Genomic DNA, 13,847 nt, shown 5'->3' with positions numbered 1-13,847 from the left:
CTAACTTAATTGTCTATGACACTGAGTTAGATCCATGGCTAACACGGATTTTTTCTGAATATTCCGATGGTAGTATTTCTTATTTGGAAAATTGTACATATATTTTAGTAAGACATACGCACATATTTATTGAAAGATTTAGGATAAGTGTTTCTTTATCAATTTTTTCATGCTTTACTTTGGGTTTATCAATCTTTGATCAAAGACGTTATCCCAGCTGGCACACAACGTCGTTGTTTTCATGTTCATCTAACGTTCACAACGTCCATATAACGTTAGATGAACGTTGAAGCAACGTTGTGTGCCAACTGGGATATTTGTGAAATAAGGAATGCAGAGTTTTAATATTAAAGGTTGAGAATAAAACCTACCTAAATGGAATTATATATCCAATGAAATATAGTGAAAGTACTCAAATTGCCATTTTCGCCCGAACTTTAAATTCTGAAAAGCGTCAAAATACCAGAAATTATTTAATATCTTAACCTTGATTGTCAATCTACGAGTCAATCTCTCAATGATATACTCAAGCACTATAAACAAAATGTAATCAGTTCGGTTTACCTTTTAACATGAATATTAGGAGACGCGTAATTAACACGAATTAAAAGTTTTCGTTAAATTTTGTTTATTCTCACTCTTTAGAGGTTAGACCTGATCATTCGTGTGAATTTCGAGGCCGTTAAATACTTCCATACTTATATTCGTGTGATAAGGTAGTCTTATAAAAAAGACCCAATGTGTTGGCCCCACCGATTTCTGTAAAGCCCGAAGCGCTAGATGGAGTGCCTTAAGCTTTTCCAAGCTAAAATAAGTGAATACCGCAAAAAATATTGTTGCCATTGTTTTCGAAAATCCGCGAAGCTTCTAATTAGTACACGTGACTTTTCAGCCAAAGTGCTCTATCTAGCCCTTTGCGCTTTATAAATCTGTGGTTGCTCCCCACTATTTTCTTAAAAGACTTTAAAATGTTAGCGGGTGATTTCAAAATTATTTTTTACTTGATTTTTTAAAAATTATCTTGACATATAAGTTATTTGTTATTTTTATCTTTTGTTAGATAGTTAATTTTAGGTATTTGTTTTTAAAGAAATTTAGTTTTATTGAAAAAAATGTCTCAAAATGAAATTTGCCAATATACTGTCATTGGGCTCTTCCAGAAAAAAATCCGGTCATTGGGGGGTGGAGGATAAATTACTTTTTCAATGATTTACCCCTGGATATTTTCATATTTCACCCGATGGACATGTGTTATACCCATGAACAATCATCAATTTAACCCCCTGGACACCAAAATTCACCCCTGGACACCGCAGATTTACCCCTTGGACAAAGTAATTTTAAGGACTTTTTTTTTAATCTTGGACAATTCATCCTCCAACACCCATGAACGGATTTTTTCTGGAAGAAACAATGATACTTAGATTGATCTGAATTATTCAAAAGATGAAATTTCGGCGGGTTTACACTTTTTTGCCATCCGCCAAATTAAATTTACTAAGTTAATGCATTTTCCATAAGTTCGTGTTAAATCAGCTGTCTGATAGCTGCCTACTCGAGCATATTTGTAAAAGAGGGTTCAAACTCGGGTAAGTTATGGCATGTCTGAAAAACTGAAAATAACCATAATTTTTAGATCGCATTAGCCGACAGAAAACGACCAAACAAATGACTGAACATGAAGGGTACTACGATATAGTTTTTAACCTGATGTGTAATCTAATTGTTTTTTCGCCGATTTTCGCGAAAAACCGCAAAAACTGATTATGACGTCATAATCGATGACGTCATTAAAACTAAAAATTGAATTTTTCAAGAATGGTTTATCCAATTGTCTTCAAACTTTCACTAAAGATGTATCTCACTAAAGTCAATCATTTGAAAAAAGAAATTTTTCAAAAGAAATTAGGAAAAAAGAAAAAATCCTATTTTTTGCTGACGTAATCAGAATTTCAAAAAATATTTTTTTTTCAAATGATCGACTTGAGTGAGATACATCTTTGGTGAAAGCATGGTGAAAGTTTGAAGACGATTGGATAAACAACCCTTGAGATATTGAATTTTTAGTTTTTATGACGTCATCGATTATGACGTCATAATTAGTTTTTGCGGTATTAGGTTACACATCAGGTTAGAAACTACATCATAGTACCCTTCATGTTCCGTCATTTGTTTGGTCGTTTTCTGTCGGCTAATGCGATCTAAAAATTATGGTAATTTTAAGACATGCCATAACAACTTACCCGAGAAATACCGATATTACTCGAGAGTGGATAGTTTTAAAAGAGAATCGTTTGAAAGCGGCCATTAGACATTCGAGAATCGAAACTTTTTCTTTTTTACTCTCGGGTACCTAATAGCCGGGAGGGGGGCGCTAATTTTTTTGTTCAAAAATTTTCCACCCAGGCCTCTCTTATTTCAACCCCCCCCCCCCCCCACCAAACAGGGAAACAATTTCATATTTTCCGACAGAATGCAAAAAAAAAAAAAAAGAATCTCATTTTTATATACTACTGGGAAACATTTCATAATTTGAAAGAATGTCGATAGGAAAAAATTCCCCTAACAGAAGCCATTTTATGATTTCCAAAAGCAAGAGCAAAAAATGTCACATACTTGGAAACAATCAAAATTTCCAAAAAAATGTCAGAAAATAAAATAAATTGTCATGCCAGGAAATCACTTGAGCTTTCTTCATTTCTTAAATGCATGTGGAAGAAAATGTCAAGTTCACGACAAAAGTTTTCCACGTTTTGAATGCACGTGAAAGAAAATCTCCAAATTTATCACAAAAGTTTCCACGTTTTAAATGTACATACCGTCAACTGCTTTAACTTGGGACGATTGGTCGAAACTTTTGCAGATGGGATATCTGGTCTGTATTTTCACTAACTTGTTAAATCTCTTTGACAACAAATTCGTTTTTTGATAACTCCACCAAGTTTATCAATCATACTTCCTTTCATAACATGTCACGATAACTTTCACTGATAGCGCCGATTGGAGAATTAGAGAACGCCCGCTTCCTAACCGCCTATCGTCCGATGGGATTAACAAATAACGCGTGTGTAACTTGCCGCGCGAGTGACGTCAAACGCTCCATCGTTTTACCATTTTTTTAATACGCCGTTCATTAACTCAAATCAAATGACTTTGGAGGTTCGGTGAAATGGTGGCCAAATTGCCGTCCCATTTTTTGTCAGATAGTCCCAAGTTGGAGCAGTTGACAGTAAGAACATCTCCAAATTCACGACAAAAGTTTCCACGTTTAATACACACGTTGCAAAAGATCTCTAAATTCACAACTAAAGTTTTCCACGTTTTAAAATGTACGTGGTGAAGAAAATCTCCAAGTTCAAGAAAAATTTTAATGGTGCATGTGAGGTGATTTCAAATTATTTACATCCATATTCAATGCAATAAACCTTTTAAGAAGTATAACATAACATTCTTCATATTGGGGCCGTGTTGTTCCGGATCCGGTTATCAGCTTTAAAATTTGAAATTTATAACCACAACGAGTTTTTCAACTGTCACCAGCAGTTAATTCATTAAGATAAAAAAAACCAAGGGAAATTCAATCATTAACCAGTCAATTTTGCTCCATGTTTAAATTTTTAGCTTAAATCAGTTCATCAACCATTCCCATTGTTGCATTGTCGGCATTGTATTCGTTGGGTGCAAACTTTTTTCATATTGCAAGTATGTAATTTTTCAGGTATAACATGGTCAGATTTATTCACAGTCACTTGCCTTCGTACGATTTATGTAAATATACAAACAAAATTGAAGTTAGCTTGTTGTGAAAGTTGATAAAATGTCCTGTTTTTCTAAGACCAAGAGATTGTATCATCTATCTCTCATTCCAGCTCATTCCAAACCAACAGAATGTAAACGAAACATCAAATCCAGAAAGGAATATTAAGAAAAGTTCACTATCGACCATTCCTTGTGACAATCGTACAAAAATCATGATCCAATTCAACTCATCAAAGCATAAAAACCAAAGCAAAGAAAAGTAGCGAAAGAGCAAATGCAAAAGTTGTTGTCTTTTCTGCCATCTTTGTTTTGACAGTTAGAAACAAAGCAGTACTGCATGGTCCGATCAACAATACGCTTCTGAAACGGCCGACGTTGCCCGATCGACAAGGATAGTAGAGCGCCGTACGGATATTTTCCACAGACGTTTCTCGAAAAAATGACGTCTTCCGCCTCGAAAAAAGAACATTCTACTGTTTTTACCCATTGAGTTTCAAGCCCGAAGGGCTAGAGGTCAATCTCTTTGGTAGGATTTGAAGCCAACAAATCCTACCAAAGTTGCGCGGCCTTGAGCGACCCGCCTGGTTTTTACACAAATGACAGATTGAAACTAGAATTTACCGCTTAATTTCGAAAAATATATCACTCGAAAACAAAGGAATTGCTAGATTCAATCCGTCATCAAAAATACGGCGCATATTTTAAGGCTTCGATTTTTCTTGCCTGAGAAAGGTTAGAGATTGACCTCTAGCCCTTCGGGCTTGAAACTCAATGTTTTTACCGCCGGAGCTTGATTTAAAAAGAGACTCATGCACAAACTCACGAAATTGACCAAAACCGAGCGTTAGACTTGGAGAAGAAGAAGGAGAAGAAGAAAAATTACCGTTTTAACAAATATTTCCTATTAGATAGGAAAATAAAATATCCTTAAAATATATCGGCATGGATTTACGGTATAAATATATAGTATGTGTTATAATAAATTCTGAGGATGGAAGAATTGTGAACGCATGTCATACCTTTGTGTCGACATTGAATCAGCGTCTTTTGAAAAAACTGCTCAAAGATGTCAATATTTGATTCTGTGATCACTAGAAAATCTTTCTTCAGTCTGTGCGTCAAATGTCCCAGTTCCGCCATGATGTAACTGATTGCTTTCAGGTTTAACCAACAGAAGGAAAGTAGAAGTTCTCTGCAATGTACGTGGCCGACCCTGGCGGAGAGTGATATATATATGATTGACAGCTCTTTAACGCAACGTCTAAAGAGCTGAGTCATCAGGTCGGTGACGGAATGTAATCCGCTGCTTAACACAGGATGAATTTACCCTTTTATAACTTGTTCAGTTGAAAATATCTGCAGAAATCTTATAAATTCCATCCTCCAGCTTTACAAATTCAGTATTGTTATTTTTTCGATTCTGACAGGATCGGTCGGTCGCGTAGAACGATGAATTAATTTGAAAATATTTAAAAGTAAAAATAATTTTAAAATATAATAAGTACACAGTATCAAACAGTTTTTTAAAAAACGAGTAAGATACATACTTTAACACTTGGCGTGGTAGGCTACGTGTATCCCCAGAATTTATTTTGTTATAGGGGATGCGTATGAAATTCTCGTCCGAGAGTTAGCTCAAATTTGGGGTAACCAAAATTTGCATAAATTTACATAATTTCGTCACATCCAATCAAAGAAAGAAAAAAATGAAGTCATTGTGCTGTTGTTTTCATAATTATCAATTTTCATTCATCGAACAAAGAAAAAAAGAAGTCATTGTATTGCTATGACGCATAATCAAAAAAGAGAAAAGAAAAGACGGGGGTAAGGTTGGGACAGAAATATTTTAGACGATACGCATCCCCTATATCAAATCATATCAGAGGGGATGCGTACAGCCTATTGGCGTGGTAACGCAAAAAAAACGAAGCTATTAGATTTTAAAATTAAAAATGGCAAACTGAAAAGAATCTTCGAGAACTTAAGAGAAGCGTCAGAAAAACGCTGTTAATACGCTAAATTCAAAAAATATATCTATATATTAATAGTGGTAGTCTGTATGTGTGTTTGTCTGTGTTTTCTACTTTCGTTTTCGCTTTGTTTGTGTTTTAAAATTATGACTTTTAGTCTCTTGCTCCACAAATTTGTTTTATTGGATTCGCGCCATTTGCAAAAGATCGGATAGAGCTTGGTTTAGACTTTATTAAGCCTTTGTTTTGAAATTTAAGGCCCATCTACATTTAGTAATTTTAACTTCTGCCCAGACTTGCCTTTTTCTCTCTTCTTCTATATATTAATAGTGGTAGTCTGTATGTGTGTTTGTCTGTGTTTTCTACTTTCGTTTTCTAACGCAATGTTTTTGTTCTTCCAAAAGATGACTTTTATTTTGTTCTTGCTCTACAAATTTGTTTAACGATATTCGCGCCGTTTTATAAAGACTTTTTTTTGATTGATAGATTGATAGATTTTTTCTTTCTTTTTTTCTGTTTTATGTTTTCGAATGTAATTAACGACCTTATTTGATTTTAGACATTCGAATTCTTTTCAAAACAAAAGAAATCTTTTAAACAGAATCTGTTAAAGAAAAGAACAAATATAAAATAAAACACAATACAAGAATCACATAACAAGTTTGTTAGAACAACAGCAACATTAAAAATACATTCAAAAGGCGGTAAAAGTAGAATTCTTTCTTCGTAAAAAGGGACCTTTAAACATGCGGCAGGTACAAAATGCATAAAACATAATGCATATTGCATAATGCATAATAGTATTGTGTAATTTACAGAACGATTTTATATTTTCTAAAACTCTCCTTTGTAGAGGCTAAAACCGTGAAACCCTGTTTAGAAGAGTTTCTTAAGTAAACATTCAAATCAGAGGGATTTCCCCAGACATGATATTTACTTTCCGAATTCGAACAAAAGAGAAAACATTCGAATCATAACAACAAAGGGTTTTCCGCCAGCATAAATAATAAGAAAATGCAACAGATCAGAAAGGTTTCCCCCTTCTTCTTTCTCAAAAAAAGGTATGTAAAATGATTCGAAGTCTATTTTCTTTGATCTAGCTTTCGCATTAAGCTCTTTACTTCATATTGGTTGGATATTGGCTTATCTAACAAAAAGCATTCACATGGTTAATGCTTTGTAAGAGGGAAAACCCGTTGAAATTTGTTAGAAATTGTTCGAAAAGATCTCCGAGAAAACCCAGAATAAAGATCTTGCTATAAAATTTACGTTTTCGAGTTTTCGCTTTCGAAAAGTAATATACGGAGGAGATACTTTCGTGTTTTTTCTACACTATACTACATTCTGTAAAATACAACTATGAAAATCAAAATGGCGACAAGTATTTCAGTGGATCATGGATTTTCTTCATCATCTAAAATACAGATTTACAGCTTTCTACCCTTTATTTTTTGGTAGAAAATGGTATATTTGTTTTGTTGAAAGTAACATCTTTCAAATTCTCCTTATTATAGACTCTAAAATTGACCTTTTTCAAATATTATGCATTATGCAATATGCATTATGTTTTATGCATTTTGAACCTGCCGTTTAAACATGTATGTCGATAATTATTTTGCTGTAAATCTAAGTCATTGTTGAATTTGAAAAGCTATCGAAGTTATGACGAAGTTATTTTATAAAAAGCACCATAAAATTGCGCTATCTATCACGCTTTTTTGTCTGCGTGTCTTAGCTGCCTTCCGGGGGGGGGGGACTATGGTTGCGAGCTGACTTTCGGCCCTGCCCCTCGGACCCTTAGCAAAATAAAGAGGAGAAGAAACAAGGGAAATTGTGTGAATATTAATTCACTTTTTGGAACTAATTTGACCAAATTTCTATCTTTCTGGGGGCAAAAAGTTGAAATTTTCCTATTTTTCCAATTCTTAGTGGGACTGAAGTTTGATTTTCCGATTTTTCAAACTGCCATGTTTCAAAAAAGGCACCCTTAAGGCCGGCACATACCCATACCCATACCCTTCTCTTGCCTAAGTACCCCCTCCCCCGGGCTGCCTTTTTTCGACGAATCGCATGTCATGTCTATTATTTCACTCCGCTTATCTTGACATCAAAGTTTCCTAAACATCAAGAACTACGGCAAATATAACGCGAGCGAAGCGAGAAAAAAAATCTAATTGCAGAGCCGTCTCGGACGTCGCTGGTCACTGGTATGGTGTAATTTGGGAATGACGCCCTTTCTGTTTTCTGATCATTTTTGCCACAAAAATCTTTTTCAAAATATGGTTAAAAGATACGTCACCCGGGAGGGATAGAGTCAAACTTTGAAGAGAATTCTTCCCTTTAATTTTGATTTCATCGTGTTTAAGTCACCTTCCCAACATCTCAAAGGACTTTAAATGCGTTCAGCAGACAGCTAAACCGGCGTGCGACGCCGGGTACCGGCTAGTATGAATTAATATAAAACCTGGTATAATACAAACTCTTCTACGAGAACAGTTTTATAAGAAACAACTGACGCTTAGATCTAAAAAATTTACGAGAACCAAAAAATAAGTATAAATGAGACCTAGACTGAATCAAGAGTAGAGAAATTAACACTGCTAACAAGGGAATAATTATCCCAGCAAATCGTTTAATCGATAAACCAAAATGAGAGTTAACCCTATTCAACCTAGGCTTTTAAGGGCGGTTCAGAACTAGGGGGGGGGGCTTTTCCTGTACCACCCCTTAACTTTTGATCTAGAGGGTCTTTTTGGATGAAATTTGGCACACAGATCCTTGTCACGTAAGGTAACTTTTGACAAAAAATCTTTTTGATGACGTCACTCATCATGCCCAAAGTGAGCAAAAACCGAAAATTTCCTTTGTTCTTATAAATAGCTATTGTATTCTAACAAAGGCTTTAGAAAAAAGTTGTCTGAGTTTAAAATGCTTATTTTATCTTAAATATATGCAATAAATTACGGTTTAAAAGATATATTTGAATCAAAAATAAATTTGTATTAGAAAAGTGTCAATTTTTGTGACACCTTACTGTCAGAAATGTCATCGTGCTCAAGGTGTGAAAATATTTAGGTGTCAAATTTTTTTTTATTTTGAAGCTAAATAAAAGTTAGGAATTTACAGAAAATTTCACGGCAAAAGCTCTATTATTTCAGGAACTATTACCAATAGTTTGACCTCCGAACAGAAAGAGCCCCCCCCCCCTAGGCCGAATAGGGTTAAGAACATATGCCGGCTCAAAATAATTGAAAATTTTTATAAAAATAAGAATATTTTAAAAACATTTGAGCTTAGAAATTTCAAAGAAATCAAGAATAGCCCAGCTTGAGTCAAAATTCACCGGTTTATTTCGGGTTTATTTAAAAGAAAGCGAGTATAGGATTGTATGTATGAGACCTAGTCTAGAAAACAAAGACACTTACAAAGACATGTCACTGCATTTTTCCCATTAGCCAGTTCTCTCAGGTGCTTAATAGAGGGGGCAGAATATAATGAGGGAGTTATAAAGATTTATTTATTAATAAACAGGGGACCTAATTACCGGGGATTGGAAATTATACTTTTAAATACCCCCTATAAATAAGGTAATTTTAGACTTACACTATCTAAAGCAATTGAGGGACTCTTTTTTGACAGCTTAGAAAATTTTCGAAATTAATAAACGGGAGGTCCTAATAAGGTCCGGGGTTGGAAAAGAAATTTAAAAAAATAAACAAGAGGGGGGCCTTTATTAGGCACCTAAGAGTAGGCTCTTATCAGTATTTGTCTTAAAAATACTAGCTAAAAAGGCTAGCACTGCTGAGAAAGTTTCCATTATATAACATTTAAAAATTCAAACATTTTTCACACAACTTCCTAAGAAAGAATGAAATAATAAGATACCAGAGTGGTGAAAATAAATTCTCCAATATGTTAGCAGCTTCTAGTGCATGACGTATAAAGTCGATATTAGGTACATCATAAATGTAGACAACAGCTCGCATTCCGTTGATGAACAAATGAATGGATAAACAAAACCAAGAAACTGTATCTAATCGTTTTAGAATATACATCGAACGTTTATAAGGATTCATTCGAAAGTGGAAATACGATAAGGAAGCAAAGACGGGGGTCAGGTATAAGATGCGATAGATAGGGTTTGTCAGAAATACTGCTATGCCAGAAACAATAAAACGTTCGATAAGTCGCCAAGATTCCCACCAAAAGAATTTGTCTCTGTAGGGCTCTTCGAATATTTCTGCGAATCTGTTGCCAATGAAATCGCTCCTGTCAGTCTCGACAGTTCTTTTCCATCTTGAGAAACAAGTTCTCAGAATACAAAACATTGGAAATAATAAAAATATGAGATACGTGGTCACAGAAATCTTTTTGTTTTTAAACAGGTAGTAGCCCAAAACGACTGCAAATGGGAATGGAACAACCCAAAATACCAAGAATAACATATTTGCCACCTGCCACAAAGAAAAACATTCAACAGTACCGTCAATGTATAAGAATGTTACTTCATTTATTGTTTTGCAGTTCAAAATCTGAAAGACTGTTCTGCAGATATTCTTGTAGCAAAAAGCGATGATGATATAATACCCAACACAAAATCTCGTTATCAACCATGTTAATCTTAAACTTGATGGTCGAAAGTGTTTCACGAATCTTACAATCAAGTGTAAAGTTGCAATAGTGATTAACAATAAAAATGGGATGGTATATCCGTTTAAAACCTCTCGCCATACAACATTAAACCCCCTGAAAGGACAAAGTGCATCTAAAGCATCACTGCTTTTAACCATAATATCCATGTTCATAAGTTTATCGATTAACGTTTTTTCATTGCTCTGAACTGTTATCAAAGCTTTCAACTGAAAGAAAGAGACCAAAATATTAAAGATTGATGAAGTTGAAATCTCTTTACGTTTTCTTTTGTTGTCTCCTGCTTGTAGTGCTTCCATTTCATTGATCTCGTTGGCATCTTCTTCTTTTTTCTTTGTGCAAGTTTTCCTAAAATGGAATTCACAAGAATATATATTCAGAGAACTTTTGTCCCACGAATGAAATTGTCTTTTGGGGTAGGGGTACTGCTATGTGCGATTTTTGTAATTTCTATGCAGTTTTGTAATTTATCAGCGCGCACTTTTGTTTTATAGAGGTCATGGCCAAGGCAATATATAGACTATATTATAATCTATGACAAATCACTATTTAAAAAAGAGGAAGAAAATTCGAAAAAGGGCTTTTTGCCGAAAAGAGTTTACAGCTAGTAAAGTTTGTCAATCTTATTTCGAAACTCCCCCACCGATTTTTTTCCGTATACCTCCATAATGTATAATATTCTCCTGCCTTTACTAACACTGCAATATATTGCTATGAAATATAGGGGCAATATATGTATTAAAATAGAATCTGTAACTCTCTTATGCGTACTTTAGTAATTGAATCCCTGCGTCCTTGTTTACTTTTGCAATTTTTTTAAATAATTAAAGCACTTTTTGTTCAATACCGGGTGTGCCACAAAAAAGTTTGACCTCATTTATTTCGAACATTTGAAGAGTAAACTGTAATGCGTTCAAAAGAGGAAGGATTAACTTAAAAGAACAAAATCTTTTAATATATGCTTGTGTATATAATATATATATATACCTAATACTCGAACAGATACGGGAAAAGGACCAAGTTTAATAAATGACTAATTCAAGTTTTTAAAAGCCATAGAACTCGAGAAAATCTACTTTAACCTTTTAAGTGCCAATGTCATATATATCAGGCGTGGGCTATGTAGGAGGGCAAAGCTACTTTAAAGTGAAAAAACGTTTTTCTGTGGCGCAACCGGTAAATTTAATTTTTCTGGAAATGTGGGACCTAAGATAAGGGTATAAGAAAAGTATTTTAATTTGACTTTATATAGTGTGATTTATCTTACAAGTTCATACAACTACAAACAAGCTGAATTAAGACCAAATGTTCCGAGTTTTTCCAAGCAAAAACAGTACTAGATTTTGATGTTTCTTTATGAACAACGTTATTCATTGGCCTTTTTTAATAACTAGAAATGGTCCTATCAAGTAGCTCGCAATATTGCGAGTTAATCCGAAATTTACAGGAATTATCCAATTCAAAAGATTATTTAAACCAAAAATCAACGTGCCGACTTGGAACTCTTAATTCTTACTTAATTCTGTGCAAATTTATTCTCATTCGTTACAAAACAAGTATACTCTGCAAAGAGCTGGCTTGATTTTTCAAAATTCTCAATATTATCGGGAGTGATATTATCTTACTTTAATACTTAAAACTCAGATTAACGAAAAAGGAGGTCGAGGTCTCTTTCTATCGTTACGTTAGTGAGCTGATAAATAAAGTAATTATTTTTTCAGCAATGTACATTCGCAATGCAAAAAATTTAATTTGATTGTTTTCTGCTCTCATCCAATATCTCAAGGTAATAAATAAGTCAAATACTTTTTAAATCACAAAACTGTGCAATCTCTTGATCGCAAAACTGTGCAACTGGAAAATCACAACACTCCGCAAATATTACAAAATTTTTGGAATATTACAAATTTGTGATTATCGTGTCCTTTGAACTGTACGCAAATATTTAATTCTTTCTTACCTTAAACATGCCATTATGATCGGTCCAGCACATTTGATAGCAGTGATGATATCTTTAAGAAATGTTAACAGCACAGCCAAAGTGATGAAAGAAATGAAAAATAGCGTCCAGAAAGAATATTGACTTCCATTGGTACATTCAGAAATGTTAATACATTTATTATTGAAGAAACTGATGAAATAACCATCTTTACATTTGCCACAAAGTCTTCCTTCTCGATTTAGATTGCAAGTTGTTGGAGATTTGCAATGTTTTGTAGTTGATGAACAACAGTATATTTCGGGACATAAAAGGAATTGGTAATCCGCTGTTTTATTTTCATAGAAGCCATGGAAATTGTCACGTGCTATTAAATCGTTATCTGGACAGCGAGAACCTGTTGGGCAGATTTTACATGTTGCTTTTTTAATTTGTGCAATTTTGCTGAGTTTAATGGCATTTGTTTTACTTGCCAATTTGCTCATACTTTCCAAAAAAGTTATACATTGAGTATTGAGCTGATGGACATCTGTTGCAAACAATTTCTGTCGATGATTTAAGTCTTTTAATTTGAGGGGTGAAATGATTTCCGCATACAGTTGAAAAGCTTTTGATTTGCCCATGATGTTTTCCAAACATTTTCCAAACTTTGAGTTCCACGGACAATGATTTCGGTAGCACAATGTCAACTTTTGTAAAATAAATGGTGCTACGCTTTGAATTTATTATTTGGCTACCTTTATCAAAGGAATTCAATGTATACATACTGTTCGTCAAATATAATTCTGAAAATTCAACGTCGAAGACAGCTATTTTGCCTTCAGTATTATCATGAACTGATTTGAAATTCGTGATTTTGAAATATGATGATTGAATTCTCATCAAAGTTAAAAAGGTATTTCCATGTGTGGTGAAATTTTCGCATGTAGCACTTTCGACTCTATTCATTTGAATTGCATAATCTGGAGTGGTATTGTTTATTAAACTAAATCCTCGAAGTTTAACAGTAGATTTTTCAACATCCAATATGCTTTTATCTATATAACTGTTTTTAATTTCAATTCCTTCCAAAGAAATATCTGCATTTTTTAGATTGAAGACATTTTTCGTCAGACGGCTATCATAAAGCCTGAAATCCGAAACAGTGAGGTTACTTTTGAGAAACTCCGACTTAATACCTGGTCCAATTTCTTTAACACTCTCAAAGGCTTTGAAAGCACCATAAATATCGCAACGTATAATGATGAATTGCTCTAGTATTACCGTGCTTTCGTACAAGTATAAAATTTCTTGACCTACATTAGTGTCAAATATTGTTGCATTTTTAAGTATAACTTTACTTTTTTCTGTAAGGACAAACATTGTACGTATAATCCTGCTTTTGTGAATTGTTAAATTTGTAATCGTGGATTTACTGAATTTAAATGAACGGACAAATATTCCTCTTATATCGGTCTTGTTCACGGATATATATTTTATGGTGATATTACTTTTCTGTGTTAATTCCGCCAATCCTTGGAATGTAGAGT

At 34.0% G+C, this 13,847-nt stretch overlaps 1 protein-coding gene across 1 annotated transcript; it reads right to left on the bottom strand.

Moving 5' to 3' along the window:
• Nucleotides 1-9,406: 9,406 nt before the first annotated feature.
• LOC136800722 (uncharacterized) lies at nucleotides 9,407-13,634 on the bottom strand. Its single transcript, XM_067057377.1, has 2 exons — nucleotides 12,340-13,634; nucleotides 9,407-10,727 (listed from the first exon to the last, which is right to left on the bottom strand). The coding sequence occupies exons 1-2, from the start codon at nucleotides 12,939-12,941 to the stop codon at nucleotides 9,557-9,559; spliced, it is 1,773 nt and encodes a 590-aa protein (XP_066913478.1). The 5' UTR covers nucleotides 12,942-13,634; the 3' UTR covers nucleotides 9,407-9,556.
• Nucleotides 13,635-13,847: the final 213 nt, after the last annotated feature.

This window comes from Clytia hemisphaerica, unplaced genomic scaffold, assembly GCF_902728285.1.
Source record: "Clytia hemisphaerica strain Z4C2 unplaced genomic scaffold, Clytia hemisphaerica genome assembly, whole genome shotgun sequence".
NCBI classification, from domain to species: domain Eukaryota; kingdom Metazoa; phylum Cnidaria; class Hydrozoa; order Leptothecata; family Clytiidae; genus Clytia; species Clytia hemisphaerica.
The sequence above is the reverse complement of the archived record's forward strand: the minus strand, read 5'-3'. Positions and strand labels throughout refer to the sequence as shown.

Coding starts and splice junctions, on each gene's coding strand:
- LOC136800722 (XM_067057377.1), bottom strand. CDS start 12,941: ATGGGCAAATCAAAAGCTTTTCAACTGTATGCGGAAATCATTTCACCC. Junction 10,728..12,339: donor ATCATAATGGCATGTTTAAG/GTAAGAAAGAAT, acceptor ATTCCATTTTAG/GAAAACTTGCACAAAGAAAA.